The sequence below is a fragment of the Xenopus laevis genome, chromosome 2S (assembly GCF_017654675.1).
Source record: "Xenopus laevis strain J_2021 chromosome 2S, Xenopus_laevis_v10.1, whole genome shotgun sequence".
Taxonomy (NCBI): Eukaryota; Metazoa; Chordata; class Amphibia; order Anura; family Pipidae; genus Xenopus; species Xenopus laevis.
Window position 1 is genome coordinate 164,476,334 of NC_054374.1, and position 21,291 is coordinate 164,497,624.

Consider the following 21,291-nt stretch of genomic DNA (forward strand, 5'->3'; position numbering starts at 1 on the left):
TGAATTAAAGATGGCTGCCCAAAAGCACATGACTCTGCTGAACAGGAACAAAAGAAGAGTCCAATAGTCAAAGTGGGATGAGAGGGTTGGGCACAGTGTTTTGGTATTGGTCTTGTGAAGATGACGGGTGTTGGCCAGAGAATGTAGCCATGGTGACCATGACAATTGTAGGTGACAGTTGTTAGGGGAAAAGTGGGCTCATCTGTCCTTTATTTAGTTTGTCTGTCCCTTACTTGTATGTGACAAAAGGAACAAAAGAAGAGCCCAATTGTCAAAATGGGATCAGGACAGAGGTTTGGGAAAAGTGTTTTTGGTATTGGTCTTGTGAAGATGATGGTGACCATGGTCCTGTTAGTCCAACAGACAATTGTATGTAACAATTGTTTTTTGAGGGAGTAAAGGAGTGATCTAGAGCAGAGTTTCTTCAAACATGAAGCTTGCTTGAAGAACTGGAGTGGAGCCTGATTAGGCTTCTTACTACCTTATCTTGGCCATAGATGTTGCTTCTTTGTCCTTTTTTTTTTTATTATTGTTTATTGGGGTTGGGAAGACAAGCCGTAAAAGACAAAATATAAGATATCTTCCCTGTAACATTTTCTGGAAACGGTGCACAATGCATTATATATAGAACGACTTTAAAGCCATTTTAATTTCTTCAAGTTCCCAGTCCATTAACATGGTTACATTCTTTTAATGGGTACATATCATTCTATAGGACCACCCGCAGATACAGACACCCAGGCAAGTTAAGTAACGGGGAGTGAAAGACTATTCTGCCTGTATAACAAGGTGTCAAACAAACTAACACATGGTTTGTAAAGGCGTCCTGTATGTAAAACACATGTGGCATCAAAGCAAACTAGTACTGTATAACATTTACAAATATTTAAATTCTTTTCACACCATTGTACAAATCCATATGGTGCTTTAAAAGGGCCACAAAGCTCTAAAATGATATAATTTGTTGCAGTTCACAGGGCAATTGGCAGTTGGTTTCTGCCCATTTAATTTCTCTCTCGATGGGCAGGCAGCAGAAATGGTGGCATTGTCCCTCCTATTTGAGTTGTTCCTTTTATTCAGCAGATCTCCAGTTTGTAAATTCGGTAATCTGGTTGCGAGGGTCCTAATTCCCCTAGCAACCATACACCGATTGGAATAAGAGACTGGAATATGAATAGGAGAGGCTTGAATAGAAAGAGTAATAAAAAGTAGCAATAATTATATTTTTAGCTATACAGAGCATTTGCTTTTTTTCGATGGGGTCAGTGACCCCCATTTGAAAGTTGGAAAGAGTTAGAAAAAGTAGGTAAATATTTAAAAAACGATTTAAAAAAAAAAGACCAATTGAAAAGTTGCTTAGAACTGGCCATTCTATAACCTACTTGAAGTAAACTTAAAAGTGATACGGACACTAAAAAAACGACTTTTTAAAATATGAATCTACATTAAAAGTGACCTATAGGTCATGTTGATTGTTTTTTGCCGAGAGGTCTGTTTTTGTAAGTAATTGTTAGTTGAAGTTCTTAAACCGGATTATCCCATCTCAGTCTGTCAGTTAGAGTTTCTAATGCTAATGGACTCCTGCTGCACAATATGGCAGCCCCCTCATACAGGAACATGGGGAGTCGGATAGGTCATGCAAAAGCATCAGGCAAATACTTCATGGTAAAATTATAAGTATATGATGATGTATAAAAAGGTTTCATATCTGGTGTCAGTATCTCTTTAAAGGTGAACTTCCTCTTTAAAGAGAACATTTCTGTCCAATAACTGCCTAAACTTAAAGGACCACTCATTGGGTGGCTTTGTTGATGGATTGCCTTATTTTGCCCTGTACTTGCACTTCATGTTTGAGCCATCCCCCTGTAACACTTACTGCATCAATCGGATAAATATACGAGAGTTCAGACAGCAACTGTCGACAGCGAATGGTAAGTTGAGCGTTGGTCTTTAGAAACTGCTCCCTGCGACAAGACAAGAGATTTAGGCGAGATTAGGAATTGTTCATTCTCTGCAGATATGCACAATCCATTTGAATGCCAGTATTAAAAGAACCACATAATATTTTTCTGAGGAGAAAGTTAAAAATAACAAAAGAAATAAGGTGGACACTTGAAGCTGACATGTCTTGAGACTTCTTCAAACAACAAGACCCTATGGGACTTAGCAAAGGTCAACTTGGCAACCTAACATCCAGTGCACACAACAATTAGACGGAAACAATGCCACGTAGCAAATGGTTATATGGTTATGGGAATATGGGTTATGGGAATTTATCCAGGCTGGGACCCAACAGGAGATCCTCTGGAAGTACAGCCCGACCCTGGAAAGCTTCTCAAATAAAAGACACATGTCTTATGACTTATTCTTTTATCCAGACTTTGCAGGAGAACTGTCCAACAATGCAAAAAATCTTTGCAGGAGAACAATGCAAAAAAAAAAAAAAAAAAAAAAAAAAAAAAAAATTTACCTTGCGGTATCAGAGAACATCCAGTTAACATATTTTGTAGAATGTATGAACTAAAATCATTCAAAATTGCAGTGTTTTCCTACAGTATCGGAGCCCTAGATAATTAATTGATAAAAGTCTGTTCTCCACTCCACAGGGACTGATGGGAATGGGAAAGGGACCTTAGATAGTAAGCTCCACTGGGGCAGGGACTGATGGGAATGTGATAGGGACCTTAGATAGTAAGCTCCACTGGGGCAGGGACTGATGGGAATGTGATAGGGACCTTAGATAGTAAGCTCCACTGGGGCAGGGACTGATGGGAATGTGATAGGGACCTTAGATTGTAAACTCACTGGGGCAGGGACTGATGGGAATGGGAAAGGGACCTTAGATAGTAAGCTCCACTGGGGCAGGGACTGATGGGAATGTGATAGGGACCTTAGATTGTAAGCTCTACTGGGGCAGGGACTGATGGGAATGTGATAGGGACCTTAAATTGTAAGCTCACTGGTGCAGGGACTGATGGGAATGTGATAGGGACCTTAGATTGTAAGCTCCACTGGGGCAGGGACTGATGGGAATGTGATAGGGACCTTAGATTGTAAGCTCTACTGGGGCAGGGACTGGTGGTTATGATGTATAATCTGAGTGCAAAATTTGAGGCCAATAATTTATTCTTTTACCTTTTCGCTGTGCATTCTTTCCTTAATTCACCGAGAGATTCATTCTGTTTCTGCAGCTTCTCCTGGTTGACATTAAATACGTTTCCTAAAACAATTAGGAAAAAATGCAAATGCAAATGGAAAGTGACACTGCATCTCAGTACACCTCTGGGTAAGAAATCTTTTGTTGTTTTATTTACATGATCCAGTTTTATAGCGACACGTGTTTATACAAAAGGCAGATAATAAAATGAAAAGAATTGTTTTAAAAGCAAGAGTGGGGTGAGTGTTTTGTTGTGAAAAAGACCCATTATCTCCACATATGGCGTCTGATTCAAATCACAATAAAACTGCAGAGCAAAACTGGGAGAAATTTACAAGACACACTTTAATAAAAACAACGCACAGAGCAGAACAAGTTTAAATGAGATCCAGCTCAGCCCGACTTTTATTCTGTGTGAGGAAGGGAGGAAACAAGTTGTGGGGATATTCACAATGAATTTACCAATTTTCCAAGGATATGAAGGTCACACACCTTTAAATCATATTCTTAGGTTTAGAATAGGGGGGAGTTGGCCAAAGATAAAGGGATGACACATATACGGGCGTTAACTCATTGCTGACTAAAGCACTCAGAGGTGTTCCAATAGAGAAAGCAGAACCAGAGACAATGAAGTTAATGTGTGCATAAAAGATTCTCCCCACAATTTCAGGGGAGCACTGGAACTGTGGAAGAGCAATATAAAGGTGTCCTTTAAATGGAATTTCCCATCTATTTCATCTAATGAAAAAGTCTGGGTTTGGTAGATGCCAATACTATTTACTGGAACGCACAAGTTCAGGGCCGGAACTAGGGTAGGCAGAAGAGGAACCTGCCTGGGGTGCACCAATAGAGGGGCTAAGTGTCTTCTTCCTAGTCCATGTTCACTCCCCTCCGACGCTTCTCCCCTCCGACGCTCTACCCTCCAACCCTCTCCCCTCGGACCCCCTCCTAAATAGCATGTGCGGTCGGGTCAGGTGGGCACTAATGGGGGAAGTGTGGAGGTCAGTTGGGTTGCCTAGGGCACACAGCTGGCTTCGCCTGGTCCTGCATAAGGTTCTTGGAGCAGGAGTCATAAAATTTGGGCTCTGGCTCCAATGAAAACAAACCTTGAGGATACAGGATACAATTAAATTCTTGACAATGTTATGCTTCCACTACTGTGGAACAGTTTAAGGAAGGCTCTTTTCCTTTTCAGGACAATAATGCTCCCATGTATGGAGCCAGGGCCATGCAGAATGGAAGAGGCCTGACCTCAATCCAACTAACAACTGTGGGATGAATCATAACCCCAATTGTGAGCAAGGCCTGATTCCCCCTCCCCCATCCTTGCTGCCCAAACTCACCAATGCCCCTGTGGCTGAATGAAAGCATCTCGCAACAAAAATGTCCCAACAGCTAGTAGGAACCTTCCCAAGGTTATACAGGTATGGGACCGGTTATCCAGAATGCTCGGGACCTGGGGCTTTCTTGATAATGGATCATTCTGTAATTTGGACCTTTATACCTTAAGTCTACTAGAACATCATGTAAACATGAATAAACAATAGGCTGTTTTTTCTTCCAATAAGGATTAATTATATCTTAGTTGGGATCAAGTACAAGTTACTGTTTTATTATTACACAGAAATAGGAAATTATTTTTAAAAATGTGGATTATTTGGATAAAAAAAAGTCAATGGGAGAAGGTCTTTCTGTAATACGGAGCTTTCTGGATATTGTGTTTCCGGATAACGGATCCCATATCTGTCGCAGCAAAAGAAGTGGTTACTTCATATTAATTGGACAGGCAGGTGTCCCTATTCTAGGGCATATGGTGTATACGTTTTACGGCTGTAAAATAGGACTCGATATCGGAGGTGCACGTGTACTTTATTGGGTCTGTGAATAAAGACAGTCTCCTCTAAACTAGAAGTTATGGCTGGACAGAACACTCTCCTTCTACTTACGTCTGTCATTCAGTAACTTCTGTTCCTTTTGCAGTATTTCCATCTCTCGCCCCAAGGATTTCTTCTGTCTCTCCAGTTCATCTTGAAGCACCAGTATTTTCAAGCGTAAACATTCGCTCTCTTTTTTCTGGGGAAACGGGAAACATATTTTGATATCACTGGTAACAACTGTGCACTTTGCTGCCTATTTATGTCTACCCTCTGCCAGAAATGTTAGAAATGGCAATTAATCCTGTTCCTACTTTATCCTGCTCCTATTTTTAAAGAACCTTAGTAAAATTAAGGCAATCGTCTCAATTTTACAGATTTTTGTGTTATAATAACAAAACTAAAGGAAGGGGATACTGGGATATTCACTTTATCAACATCAAGCGGCAAATGCCTCTTATCCATCTCTTAGCCAAGCTTGGCAATACATAGCCAGATATAGTATGGGGAAACCAAAAGGCCTGCTCCACTGATAATTGTCCAGTGAATAAACTAAAGGTTTGGGGACATATTTGGGAACATTTAAAATACTGTAGAAGAGGTGACACATTTTGTAACATCTTAGGAATAGAAGAATATTGGTACACAGGCTGGCCAAAAACCCGAATTTCTGGCTGATTACTCCTACAGGACACAGGCCTAACTCTTCCCAGTCTCCATCTCAATGGAAACTTCACTATTCTGTCCCAGCACCTCCAGCAAAATTGTTCTTACCCCCTTAGCCCATCTAAAAGAGGTTGTAGGTTTGCACCAGGGATATTAATCATGGTGTCAAAGCTAGGGATGAAGTGGATTAGAATCAGGCAACTGGTGGTAAGAAAAGTGACATGGAAAGGTACTGTTTAAAGGAGAAACAAAAGCACAATCACTGGTGGAATGAGACCCCCTGTCTGCATTGGTCCAGGGTACATGAGGCAACCTTAGTCGTTCTTCTCTGAGGCCCCTAGACTGGGTACACATGTGCAGTAAATGGAAAAGACAAATTTTTGTTTTTATTCGAAGTTTTCAATTTATCGTGCATGCACACACGGACCAAGCCATAGGGAGGATCTAGGAAGAAGAAGATGGTCATTATGTGTTCCTATAGTAGCACCTCGGTTCATTTCAGAGGACAAGAGCACCTGCCCAGGGTGTCATGTAAGCAATTCTCAACAGGTGCCTACCATTTTATTAGCCTCCAGTGATAATGTATTTACTCCTCTTTTAAAGGAGAACTAAACCCTAAAAATGAATGTGGCTAAAAATGGTATATTTTATATACTGAACTTATTGCACCAGCCTAAAGTTTCAGCTTATCAATAGCATCAATGATCCAGGACTTCAAACTTGTCACAGGGGGTCACCATCTTGGAAAGTGTCTGTGACTCTCACATGCTCAGTGGGCTCTGATTGGCTGTTGAGAAACTAAGCTTAGGGCTCGTCACTAATTATCCAGCAGAAAATGAGCTTCCCTGGCTGTAATATAAGCCGATGCTACAGGTTTGCTGATTATTAAATTCTGATGCTAATTGCACTGGTTTCTGTGCTGCCATGTAGTAATTATGTGTATTAATTACTAATCAGCCTTATATTGTGACATTTCTATTCTATGTGTACTGTATATTGTGAGTGGCTCCCTAAGCTCAGTAACTGACAGCAGCACAGAGCATGTGTCACTTCATTGATCAGTGATGTCAACCTAATTCCATTTCTTCCCTAGGTTTGGTCATATGTGTGCCCCGTCTTTTCAATACTCCTTGGGTTTCAATGACTCCAATCTCCGTAGAAGCAATTCACGCTAAAGTAAAGCAATGTGGTGGTCGTGGTGAATGGGTATAACTTATATGCATCATAAAGCTCAATGGAAATTTAGCCCATAAGGCCCATACGGAGAGGACTATCTATAGACTTTCAACTCATTTAAGGCAAAATAGTGAGATATTTGGCGTGCATCTTCACAGAGTGGACTGATTTGGTATTGTAAACTAGTTTTTTTGCATACAGCATGTTGGAAATCAAGTCTCTATGGATCAGAAACATGACCCTTAGAAGAGGCATATCAGGGATCTGCGTAATACAATACATATTCAGCAGCAGTTCACACAGGAGATGTGAGACTTCACCGATTTCACACTTAACTACATAACTGCATTTGGTATATTATTCAATTATATGAAAATATGGTTTTAATGTATTCGTAGCTTTCCAGCCATCCGTATTTTACATGAAACCAAATTCATCCCAGCTGATATACATATACACGTTCCATTAGCTCTAAAGAAAAGCAACACATACCTTTACTTACACAATCCAAAACTTATAAAATGTACGGCATCAGAAATGCCCGGAGGGCCTCAGCAATGGAGGTAAAGTACTGCAAACAGAACTCTATTGGCTTGTACTCTGTGAAGGTATCATTCTAATTGTCCATGAAAGAACCAAGAGCATCCCCAACAAGAGAAGTGACATTTATTCAAACCACGTTTCTATATTTAAGGCTCCTGAACTACACGTTTTTTGGATTGACCCTGCATTCATCAAGAGGTCAACACACAGAACTAGAGTTTTTATTATTTCTTGAGTGCAATTGAAAGCATTTTCTTTTTACATATAATCTTACCTCCATGGTGCTTCACAATAGCTAATATAATTAAGATCCTCCATATCTGTAAACCTGAGACACAGAAGAGGCAAATCTTTGACTCTAGTGTTAGGACTCATCTATGAGTAAGACTAGTGATTTGCAAAATGACAAATTGTCGACTCACGTCCGACCCTTACCCGCCTTCTGCCAATTCTTTTCCAACATGACCCAATGTATTGCCATAACTTATTATATCTACACCCAACCTGTCTATACACCGGAGGGGACGACAGGCATGAGTGAGGAGGGGGTTGAGCTAGGAGTGGCATGTTGGATGTAGCTGGAGTAGAGGAGTTGTAGGTGCAGTTAGGTCTGCCCAAGACCTGCTGAATACATAAATTATTAGCCAGATTCTTACAGTTTCCTTGTTCCAGCCACTATATGAGATAAATTTCCCAGCCAATAAAGACCATAGCTCTCCTATACATGCCACCCCAACTCTGGCTGCCTTAATTTGCCTGGGTAACAATCTTCCATAGGAACAACACTGATTTCTGTTGCCAAGGTAGAACAATAACAATTACCAGCTCGTTGCTAGAAGAGGTCATTCGCAGTTTTTCTTCAATCTCTTTTCCAATTTTTAGAACGGTCACTTGCGTTTGTTTGATTGCACATTGAGCCCGGTGGAGTCTGAAAGTGAAAACAAAAAAATTCCAAATTGGTCAGGGAAAATTAAAAGGCATGTTTCTAGATAATGTAACATAATGTAATGCCCAGAGCAGGAACACTATTTTTTTTTCCGTAAAAATACACATGGATTATGTTGGCCAATCATAAATCAATTTCTCTGGAAGCAATGTCACGACAAGAACTATTCTTTGGGAGCATGGCTTTCTCTAGGGGTGAGCAGTTGCACATTATTTCACCATGTGCTATGCCAAGTGTTGGCTGGAGTGGTGCGGAGATCATCTCCATTGACCTTTAGAGCAGAGGGAACTGAGGTACCACAATTCTTCATCTGGCAGTTGTCTGGTTTGGTAGATACCAGGAGAACGGCTCCTGCCTGAATTTGTAATGTTGATGGTTAAAGGGATACTGTCATGGGGAAAAAAAATTCAAAATAAATCAGTTAATAGTGCTGCTCCAGCAGAATTCTGCACTGAAATCCATTTCTCAAAAGAGCAAACAGATTTTTCTATATTCAATTTTGAAATCTGACATGGGGCTAGACATATTGTAAATTTCCCAGCTGCCCCAAGTCATGTGACTTGTGCTGTGATAAACTTCAATCACTCTTTACTGCTGTACTGCAAGTTAGAGTGATATCACCCCCTCCCTCCCCCCCCCCAGCAGCCAAACAAAAGAACAATGGGAAGGTAACCAGATAGCAGCTCCCTAACACAAGATAACAGCTGCCTGGTAGATCTAAGAACAACACTCAATAGTAAAAACCCATGTCCCACTGAGACACATTCAGTTACATTGAGAAGGAAAAACAGCAGCCTGCCAGAAAGCATTTCTCTCCTAAAGTGCAGGCACAAGTCACATGACCAGGGGCAGCTGGAAAATTGACAAAATGTCTGGCCCCATGTCAGATTTCAAAATTGAATATAAAAAAATCTGTTTGCTCTTTTGAGAAATGGATTTCAGTGCAGAATTCTGCTGGAGTAGCACTATTAACTGATGTGTTTTGAAAAATACATGTTTTCTGATGACAGGATCCCTTAAAGTTTGAAGAAGTAAAAATAATGGTCTGGGGCATCTGGATCCATTACATGGAAACCTTTAGGCTACAGCTTTAATACCATGCTTAGCCTTGACCTCACTTGAACTAATCTCTTATAGGATAAATTAGAATGTTGAGTCCAAGCCTGATACTCATCACTAATCTCATCGCCCAATCTTACTAATGCTCTTGCGGCTGAATGTAAGCAACTCCCAGCAACAATGCCTCAATATCGAATGGAAAGCCATCCCACGCGGCTAGAGAATGTATTACCAGTCAAGGCAGGATGAGCTTCATATTAATATCCTTGGTTTCAGAATGAGAATGAGCAAAACCTCTGCCTTTTCCATATTTATGGATGCTTAGAATGATATAGATGACAATAACATATTCACGGAAAAGAAAATTAACCATCTTGTCTAACAAAGCATCCAGACACTGGTTAGCTATGGAGCATTTATGGGAAATCTTTGGGGCCAATTCTAGTGTATGAAACATGCTAGCTTTCAATAAGAATTTGTATATTAATGGGATTCTGTCTCGATTTTTATGGTGTCGTTTTTATTCCTAAATGACACTGCAAATAATTCACTCTACCATGTAAAATTTCACTCCTAACCCAGCAAGTGTATTTAGTTGTAATATTGGTGTGTAGGTGCATCTCAGGTCATTTTGCCTGGTCATGTGATTTCAGAAAGAGCCAGCACTTTAGGATGGAATTGCTTTCTGACAGGCTGTTGTTTCTCCTACTCAATGTAACTGAATGTGTCTCAGTGGGACCTGGATTTTACTATTGAGTGCTGTTCTTAGATCTACCAGGGAGCGATTATCTGGTTACCTTTCCATTGTTCTGTTGTTAGGCTGCTGGGGGGGAGGACGGTGATATCACTCCAACTTGCAGTATAGCAGTAAAGAGTGACTGAAGTTTATCAGAGCACAAGTCACATGACTGGGGACACCTGGGAAACTGGCAATATGTCTAGCCCTATGACAGATTTCAGAATTAAATATAAAAAAAAAAAAAATCAGTTTGCTCGTTTGAAAAACGGATTTCAGTGCAGACGTCTGCTGGAGCAGCACTATTAACTGATGTGTTTTGAAAAAAAACAAAAACATGTTTTCTCATGACAGGATCCATTTAAAGAGGTTACATGTGGCATAAGCATGAAACAATGCAAGGGTCTTCTGGCAGTATACTTAAAACATTTTTTTGTCTCTATAAGAGAAATTAAACAATGCTTTTAAACTGGGAATATATTCTATTAAATGCTCTGTTAAAAAAAAAAAAAAACTCCAGCAGGCACTGCTTAGAAGAAAAAGTAATGATGCCGGGAGAAAATAAAAACACATGTTCTTTCTAAGAGAGCTTGTTAGAAGTTATTAAACATTCTTCCTAACAAATGTACTGAGATAAAGGCTTAATATAAACCATCATAAAGCATGTGGCTCTAACTTCTTCAGTCAACCACATCGGGCTGCACTGAACCATCAAGAAAACAGCTTATTGTACAGGGGGAGCTTCCTATGAGAGTCATGAGGCTTAGGGTAAAGATCTGGGGATATCAATAATGATTGCATCAGTGACAGGTATTCAGTCAGGAAGGAGCAGCACAAATCTTCCCGGCTTAGGAGACCAGCCTACGGCACAAATATTTAACGGTGGAAGAGGCTTCACTCAGGCGCAGGCTACAAATCAAAGCATGTGTGAGGTTCCAGGTTGGCTACAAGTGTTTAATGCAATTAAGTGGCTAAATGGCATCAGCGATGATTGAAAATCCATCATAGAAACACATGAAATAATCAATGGAATGTGTGCACAGGTGTGTTATATCATATTGCAATTCCCTGTAATGAATGGAAAAAATAAATACAAAACAAAAAAACATTCTCCAGAGTCACCAAGCGAAACCAATCCTGCCAGAGGTACAGTTTTATCCACCAATTCTCATTTTTAGGGGATGTCTGAAATATCAAAGGGTCATTTAGCCTCCCAAAAAGCTGAAATGTTAGTAGAGGTGTACAGCCACATGTTGCCTACAGATTTCTCTTACGCTGCCCATACATATGGTGGTCCACCAACACTGCTCAATTAATGATGTGAGGGTTGACCACTGGTTGGGCTAGTTTGGGTTGACATTTGTGCAACTATTGCAGGTCAGGTTTGGGTACGAGTCACAATGGGGAAATACAATCTTACACTGTTCCTGAAGATTCCATGTCTTGGAACCAGATGAGTGCACAGAAGTAGCGTAGAAGGCGAGAAAACGCAGGAACGGGTTGGCTGTGCGTCCTACAATGGTAACATTTTGTGGTTTAGAGTTGGGTGTGGGTTGAGTTTTTCGTGACCCACACATCACTACAACCAATGTATAGCGGTGGTTGCAGGATTATGAACTTCAATGTATCATGTTGGCCAGAGAAGAAGTGAAGAGAAGCCTCAACTCTGAAAGCTTACCAGACCAGCTTGTAGATGACCAAATCTTAATTTAGAGTTTGTAAGATTGAAATTACTTGCAACTGCCTTAGATAAGTATTGCACCAAGTGATGGAAAAAACCCTTATCAGAAAAACTCTAGGTCCTGGGCATTTTAAATAACAGGTCCCATAGCTGTACTTTGCTTTATCTGTTCTCTGAAACAAAAGTCCAATTCCTCCCCCCCCCAAAGTATAAATGGTGCAAATAGGTGATCAGTGAAAGTTAATTTGATCTGAAGGTTCTCAAAATAGGTAGGGTTTGCCCACTGTACTGTACAGCCTTGAATCAATGTTGAGTTTTAATTGCATTGAACAAGCTCAGAGGTAAGGATCTTGTACTGATCGCTGGAGTGGCTGAATGAGAACATCAACTTATTAAATGCTAAATGTAAAACTGACATTGGATAAGCTCTAATCCATGGAAGAAGAGCTTCAGGCTTCATTCTAACCACCACTATAAAGTGGTGTGTACTCCTGCAGTACTGTGTTCCAATCTGCTCTTCCATGATGCCCATTCTAAAGCTCCAAGCTAAAAGCTTTCTGAACTGAGCTTAGTGATGGATCAGGTGATAAAGCCCATACATCATTCAAGTGAAGCAGAGGAAGTCTGATAGTTTTCCTGTGTCTAGAAGTTTTAGGTCTATCTCTAAAGGGTTGAGTACTCAACAACTGGGTCTTCTATTCTCCTCTTCCACAATGCCCTTGGCTCAGGACCTGTGCAGTTACCCCAAGCTGAAGGCTTTCAGCATTACTAAGAACAGTGATGGAATGTGGGTTAAGTTTTAAGTCTAAGCCTCTTCACTAACCTTGAAGCAAAGAAGGACTTCTAAAAGAGACTTCTAGAATGTGCAAGCAAATGCACCCAGAATGTTAGAACTCGAGAAAACAATTAAGTGCATGCAAACCATAACATTCCAGGACAGCGGAGAGGGAGGAAGATATCCTATAGGCAGAGAATTATATCTTCATTTACTTCTCCTGGTGGCTTATATGCAATTAAACTTCTGAATAGATGAAAACCAAAGTGAACATCTATGGAATGCTTTCTAGAACTTCGGAAAATGAAAGATACCTCTGAAGCTTTCCATTTAGATGTGAATTTTAGCAAGGCCACATTTTTTGGCATGATTAAAGGAACACTAAACCAGCATATGGTCCAGGAACCATCTCAAGGCTTTGCTGACCTCGAATATATATATAAAAAAAAAAAAAACCTCACATAAAATAAGTTCGTTTTAAGGGTTCTTTTAACAGCACATCTATAATTTCCAAACTTCTTCATAACTAATTTAAGAAGGAAGAGAGCTGCCCAAGATCACACGTCCTTTTTGCCTGGATTTATTGCTCTATGAATAAGAAGACCCGTAAACTTCATGCTTCTAATGGGTCAGGTGGAACATGCCGCAATCATAAAAGAGCCAATGGATATAAAAAACGTGCGTCGAAAGAGAAATGTGATAAGTTCAGTCTATTAATATATGGCACATAAGGAACGGGTTTGTGTAAAATCAAAATATTGCAAGAACTCAAGTGCAGTGGAGGTTAATAGACATTATAACAGTTCCGCAGCTGGTCTGTGAAGTACAGAGGGGTGGAATTAGAAAGCAGAAATGATAACAGGGTGTGAATGGAAAACCCCTTAATCATATAAAAAAAAAAAACACAACACACAAAGTAGTGCAACACAATCTCCTCACTGCTTATTGTAGCGTTGGTTGACTGTCTCCTCAGGTCTGGTCCATATTTTAAAACATATTTCAGCAGCACTGCAATATAGTGAAAATACAATTTATTTGAGCTTGATTAAGGGCTGGTCAAGCCTGAAACGTTGCTTCACTTGTTGCACAAATAAATTGTATTATCCCTTAATCTGAAAGCTCTTTTTTTCTGGTTCAAATATTGTTAGTAGGGATGCACCGAATCCAGGACTCCGTTTGATATTAGGCCTTTTTCAGCAGGATTTGGATTCGGCCCGAATCCTTGTGCCTGGCCGAACGGAATCCTAATTTGTAAATGCAAATTAGGGGCAGGAATGGAAATCACATGATTTTTCATCACAAAAATAAAAAAAAAATTCCACTTTTTCCATTTCTGTCCCTAATTTGCATATGCATATTAGGATTGGGATTCAGTTTGGTATTCGGCCAAATCTTTCATAAAGGGCGAATCCCAAACGTGGATTCCGTCTACTATAAGTAGACTTATAGTATGGATGTCTATATTAGATGGAAAACCCCACATTCTTCAAAACGTGCCGAAGGATGTCAAGGAAGTTGTCAGGAGAAAGAAAGAGGCTGCTCTGATGTTCTTCTGCTTAGGAATAAAATTAGAAACCTTTCTCACATCTTTCCTAAGCAGAAGAACATCAGCCTCTTTCTTTCTCCTGACAACTTCCTTGACTACTTGCTGGTCAGACTGGTGGGAAACTGACCAGCAGGTGGCGCTGTTGTAACAAAATTCATTCATATTAACAGTATATGTATCCCTTAATATCTTGGAATTAAAACAAAATAAATAATGAATGTACATTACAAAAGTGCTTAGAATAGCCCCCTCATCAATTTTACATTCACTTATTTTAATGGTTTACTTATCCTTTAAAGGGACAGTAATGAAATAGAAAAAGTACAGAGAAGAGCGACTAAGCTGATAAAGGGAATGGAAGGGATCAGTTATGGGGAAAGACAAGTTGGGATTGGTTACACTGGAGAAGAGACAGTTAAGGGGATATGATCCAGTAGCACCTTCCAGCTGACACGTGGGCACCCATTCTGATTAGCAGAAAGGAGGTTCTGTCTAAATATTCGGAAGGTTTTTTTTTTATTACAGTGAGAGCTGAGAAAGAGGAATTCTCTTTCTCTTTCGCTTTTTAATATAAATCCTTTAGGTATACAGGTAGGGGATCTGTTATCAGGAAACCCATTATCCAGAATACTTTGAGTTACGGAAAGGCTGTCTCCCATAGACCATTCCATTTTATCCAAATAATCCAAATGTTTAAAAATTATTAGCTTTTTCTGTATAATAATAAAACAGTGGCTTGTACTTGATCCCAACTAAGATATAATTAATCCTTATTGGAGGCAAAACCAGACTATTGGGATTATTTAATGTTTATATGATTTTCTAGTAGATTTAAGGTATGACGATACCAATTACAGAAAGATCAATTATCCGGAATACCCAAAATCCCAAGCATTCTGGCTAACAGGTCCCATACCTGTACTATAGTCTCATATGTTTGTATTGTATTGTTAGGCTTAACTGAAACAATTTTTATGAGCTGCTAAAAATTAGGATAACCGCAATATTTTTCTGACCGCTATCAATACCGTTACCAAGTACAATACCCCCATCTAGTGGCTGTAAGAAGATAATTCAGAGGGAGAGAGAGAGAGAGAAAGAGTGCAGACTGGCCTCATCTCTGGGAAGGCTACAGAACCCCAAAGACAGACAGATCCTGAGTATGTACAGACTGAGTGCCCACCTCCTGCTACATTCCCCCAAATACTCAGCACTGAGGGACCCCCACTTCCAGAAAATCTGCTGTCACATCCCAGACTTCACATCCATAAGAGAGAGAGAGAGAGAGAGAGAGAGAGAGAGAGAGAGAGAGAGAGAGAGAGAGAGAGAGAGAGAGAGAGAGAGAGAGAGAGGAGAGAGAGAGAGAGAGAGAGAGAGAGAGAGAGAGAGAGAGAGAGAGAGAGAGAGAGAGAGAGAGAGAGAGAGAGAGAGAGAGAGAGAGAGAGAGAGAGAGAGAGAGAGAGAGAGACACCTGTCCTGCTTTATGGCAGCTGAGATTCTAGCTATCTGTATAACAGAACATTCTGTCCCAGTGGCTGCACAGATCCTATCTGATCCCCATTGTAAGCAGCAGTCCTGTCCTGCTTTATGGCAGCTCAGATTCTAGCTATCTGTATAACAGAACATTCTGTCCCAGTGGCTGCACAGATCCTATCTGATCCCCATTGTAAGCAGCAGTCCTGTCCTGCTTTATGGCAGCTGAGATTCTAGCTATCTGTATAACAGAACATTCTGTCCAGTGGCTGCACAGATTCCTATCTGATACCCATTGTAAGCAGCAGTCCTGTCCTGCTTTATGGCAGCTGAGATTCTAGCTATCTGTATAACAGAACATTCTGTCCCAGTGGCTGCACAGATCCTATCTGATCCCCATTGTAAGCAGCAGTCCTGTCCTGCTTTATGGCAGCTGAGATTCTAGCTATCTGTATAACAGAACATTCTGTCCCAGTGGCTGCACAGATCCTATCTGATCCCCATTGTAAGCAGCAGTCCTGTCCTGCTTTATGGCAGCTCAGATTCTAGCTATCTGTATAACAGAACATTCTGTCCCAGTGACTGCACAGATCCTATCTGATCCCCATTGTAAGCAGCAGTTCTGTCCTGCTTTATTGCTGCTCATATTTTGTAACTTTCATAAATATTAAACACTGTAGAAACAGTCAGGTGGACACAGATTACCTTAGATAGGGAAGGGTTGGAAGAAATAAATATTATAAAGTGATTTCACTGCAGGATGTAAGGGATTATGTATGTGAGATAAACAGAGAGACTTTCAGGACTCATACCTTAGCAAAGAGAAGACACCATAGGAATTTCTAACAGTGCTCTGATCCACTTGCAGATGGCTGTTCCGTCGAGTCTCAGAATGATTCTGGAATAGATCAGAGAAATTGATGAAAATAAATATCTTTTGGGATTTTCAGAAACAAAGGCAACATTGTCACAGCAGGAGTGTATAATCTTTATAGTGGTAAGGCTCCAAAGACTGTATATGGTGCCTGTCCCCAGTATATATACAGTAAATGATTCTTCAGTCCAACGAAGGGCTGGTAAGTTAATAAATAGAATACAGCATTATTATAAATAAATTATGATCACCGTGTGCCCCTCACAATAAATGCTGTAATGCAGTTTTAGGTCTCATGTACATTTATCTTTTATACAGCTATAGGACCTGTTATCAATAATGCTCGGGACCTGGGGTTTTCCGGAAAATGGATCTTTCCGTAATTTGGATCTTCATACCTTAAGTCTACTAGAAAATCATATAAACATTAATTAAACCCATTAGGCTGGTTTTGCTTCCAATAAGGATTAATTATATCTTAGTTGGGATCAAGTACAAGTTACTGTATTATTATTGCATATTGCAGAAAACATTTGGATTATTTGGATAAAATGGAGTCTATGGGAGATAACCGCTCCGTAATTCAGAGCTGGGTTTCTGGATAACAGATCCCATACCTGTATATGTTTGTCTGAGCGGTCACTGGGGAGGAGCAGGCAGGTGTCCTGATAGGGGCACAGTTAAAGTTAAAGGGGTTCAAACAGGGGTTCAAGCTTCTTACCAAATGGGTAAAAGGGCATGTAAAGTCAAAAAAATAAAATCCCATTTTTACTTTCTTTAATGAAAAAGAAACCTATCTTCAATATACTTTAATTAAAAAATGAGTATCGTTTTTATAAGAAACCTGACTGTATGCAGTGAAATTCTCCCTTCATTTACTGCTGTGGATAGGAATTGTCAGACGGTCCCTAACTGCTCTGCAGGGAAACAATAATACTTATGAACAGCAGGGGGAGCCCCCCGCCTTACTTCCCAGCCATGCAGAACTCAAGCAGCTTTGTTTGTTTCCCTGTAGAGCAGTCGGCGACTGTGTAGAGATTTGTATTGGATTTTATTTTTGCCTTTACATCCCTTTTACTGTTTCCAACTCCAGCTGCAGGGACACAGATCATGGAGCCAGATTTAAACAGGTAAACTGGGATTCTATTTGGAGGATTATTTTGCTACAGCCACTGGTTCTGTGCAATCCTAACAGTAGTGAATGCTTATCTTCAAGGGGTGCAATAAGGCTTAGGACACCCTAATAAATAAATAAATAGACATAGAGGAAGTTCAGCGTATCTTACCTTGCTCTCAAACGCTGCCCCGTAATACCCATCGTTAAGGCCAAAAATGATTTCGTTTGGGTTACAAGCATGGATCTGCAAACAAGACAAACACATCAGCGTAAGACAGACATTAATGAGTTAAATTCTGAGCCTAGGATTCAATGACTAGTTCACTTGTAGTACAATGGAGGCAATGGTGGCACTTTTGAGACAAGTGTCAATTGTTCTGTGATTTATTCTTTGTGGACCTTGAACAATGAAACCTTTTTGCATTTCCCCAGTTTGTTATTTAAGAGGTTCTCAACCAGTTCCTCGGGGGAGTGGCATTCTGGCAATGAAGCTAGCAGTTTAAATAGCAGGGCTGGGAGATGCACTGGAGAAGGCCTTAATAGAAAGTTACGGGAAAACCAAATAATAAAAAGAATAAAAGCTAAACTCAGCATCCACCCTTTCAACGCCACCAAAAAAAATGAGAATTAACGGCACTGAACTTGGAGATTAGGTGAAAGTCTGAGGAGATGAACTGAGGTTTTCAATTCTGCCACCAAGTGATACTTGTACTATACCTGAGAGCACAGACAGCACAGAGGGGGAGAAATAATGTGTGCACACAATCACAAGATGCAACACAATCTAAAGGTAATTCTACAGTGTATATAGTGTATATTCTCTCTGTGTCTGTGTGGGTTCCTGCGGGTACTCTGGTTTCCTCCCACACCCCTAATACATAGACAGGTTAACTGGCTCCTGATAAAACTGCCTCGGTGTGTGTAACTGTGATAGGGATCTTTGATTGTAAGCTCACTGGGGCAGGGACTGATGGGAATGTGATAGAGACCTTAGATTGCAAGCTCCACTGGGGCAGGGACTGATGGGAATGTGATAGGGACCTTAGATTGTAAGCTCACTGGTACAGGGACTGATGGGAATGTGATAGGGAACTTAGATTGCAAGCTCCACATCAGCAGGGACTGATGGGAATGTGATCGAGACTGGGGCAGGGACTGTTGGAAACGTGATAGAGACCTTAGATTGCAAGCTCCACTGGGGCAGGGACTGATGGGAATGTGATAGGGACCTTAGATTGTAAGCTCACTGGTACAGGGACTGATGGGAATGTGATAGGGAACTTAGATTGCAAGCTCCACATCAGCAGGGACTGATGGGAATGTGATCGAGACTGGGGCAGGGACTGTTGGAAACGTGATAGAGACCTTAGATTGCAAGCTCCACTGGGGCAGGGACTGATGGGAATGTGATAGGGACCTTAGATTGTAAGCTCACTGGTACAGGGACTGATGGGAATGTGATAGGAACCTTAGATTGTAAGCTCCACTGGTGCAGGGACTGATGGGAATGTGATAGGGACCTTAGACTGTAAACTGCACTGGGGCAGAGACTGATGGGAATGTGATAGGGAACTTAGATTGTAAGATCACTGGAGCAGGGACTGATGGGAATGTGATAGGGACCTTAGATTATAAGCTCCACTGGGGCAGGGACTGATGGGAATGTGATAGGGAACTTAGATTGCAAGCTCCACATCAGCAGGGACTGATGGGAATGTGATCGAGACTGGGGCAGGGACTGTTGGAAACGTGATAGAGACCTTAGACTGTAAGCTGCACTGGGGCAGGGACTGATGGGAATGTGATAGGGACCTTAGATTGTAAGCTCACTGGGGCAGGGACTGATGGGAATGTGATAGGGACCTTAGATTGTAAACTGCAATGAGGCAGGGACCAATGAAAAGGAATACATTAGTGCTGTATAAATAAAGGATAAATATAATCTAAAAAAAAAAAAAAATCAATACAATCGGCCGCTGCGAGGCAGCAGAGGACTGTAGTGCCGCACCCTTCTTCTTGAAACCAATTTAGCATAATTTGAATTCTCCCAATAGTTTTCAATATTCCTCGAGCACATTATACAAATCCTGTGCAAGAAGCGCCAACACCTACCTGTGGGCCTATGTATCGGAGTCCATCCAGATTCACTTTCCACTCGATCAGCAGTCGACAGACATCATTCTTCCCACCCCATATCCTCACCACAAAGCACGATACAGATGTATCCAGGCGGTCTGGAATCAGCCCGAAATCCAGGCTCCGCCATGTTGGATTCTGCAAGGAAAACGTACAAATTTGAACTATTTTGTTTGTCTGAAATATACAGAGGGGTGATAGTTATCATCATCTTAGCGCTGTCAAGATTTATGAAGAAGTCTCAACGGAGAAGAATGAAGAAGTCTCAACAGAGAAGAATAAAAAAGTCTCAACAGAGAAGAATAAAGAAGTCTCAACAGAGAAGAATAAAGAAGTCTCAACAGAGAAGAATAAAGAAGTCTCAACAGAGAAGAATAAAGAAGTCTCAACAGAGAAGAATAAAGAAGTCTCAACAGAGAAGAATAAAGAAGTCTCAACAGAGAAGAATAAAGAAGTCTCAACGGAGAAGAATGAAGAAGTCTCAACAGAGAAGAATAAAAAAGTCTCAACAGAGAAGAATGATGAAGCAGGGACAGAAAAAACAAAGAAGCCGCAACAGAAGGCTGTTTGTGTGGCTTTTTATAACTGTAGTGTTGGGGTGCGCAGGGTCTGGCGCTGGGCCTGTGGTGGGAGGGTACATAGCCCAGGGGGCCCAGAAACTTGTCGTATGGGCCTGTGATTTCTAATGGCATCCCCGATTGTTTGAATTCCGCCTTTAATTAATTAATTCTGCTCAGCAGGGATAAGAAATGGATCAAAAAAGACATAAGAAGGTGAAAAATGAAAATGTAAACTTTAATATTAGAAAAAAAATGGTCACAAATAGAAAATAGGAAGTCTTTAAAGGACCACTAACGTAAAAAAAAATAAAAATTCAATAAATGTGTTTCTACTTAACAAAAAATACCACCAGGACACATTTAACTTTAAATTCGCAAAGTCTTTATTAAGAAATAACTTACTGATTCTCTGCTTGCGCTCCTCTTCAGAAGTGGCGACTATCCACCGTGCGGCGCTCAATTTCTCCTCCCTGCCTTCTATAGGAGATAGCCAGGTAGGAGAAATCGAGAGCCACATTAAAGTTAAATGTGTCTTAGTGGGTTTTTTTTTGTTAAGTAAAAACAATTTTTTTATGTTACTGGTCCTTTAAAAGGGTATTATTTCTGGTTAACACATCTGAAAACAAGTGAACTAAAAAAAGTGTTGGAAAACAAACAGCCCATTATATAATGTACAATTATGTATATATTCTGTACAGAGGCCTGGGCTGTAACCCATAGCAACCAATCAATGATTTTTCTTTGCAACCAGGCAGAACAATGAAAGTGGACATTTGACTGGTTGCATCGATAGGTCTCCATTTATACAAGTAAAAAAAAAAAACACTTCAAAAACTCTGAACCTGAATTAAAATGATTTTAATCAACAAGAGGGGAAAAAAAGATCATTGTTGATTAATTTTAATTCATTGGTGGTGAGTCGGGCTAAATTATTTAAAGATCACAAGAAAAAAAATTCACCAGGTCTCAGAC

The 21,291-nt window shown here is 40.5% G+C and overlaps 1 protein-coding gene across 1 annotated transcript in view; it reads right to left on the reverse strand.

Moving 5' to 3' along the window:
- The window catches only part of uvrag.S (UV radiation resistance associated S homeolog), a 66,548-nt gene that overhangs the window by 35,843 nt on the left and 9,414 nt on the right, over positions 1-21,291 (reverse strand). The window contains 7 exon segments of the mRNA NM_001096777.1: positions 1,877-1,964; positions 3,136-3,220; positions 5,104-5,230; positions 8,239-8,344; positions 16,445-16,530; positions 17,793-17,867; positions 19,736-19,897. Coding sequence (NP_001090246.1) covers positions 1,877-1,964; positions 3,136-3,220; positions 5,104-5,230; positions 8,239-8,344; positions 16,445-16,530; positions 17,793-17,867; positions 19,736-19,897 — 729 coding nt within the window.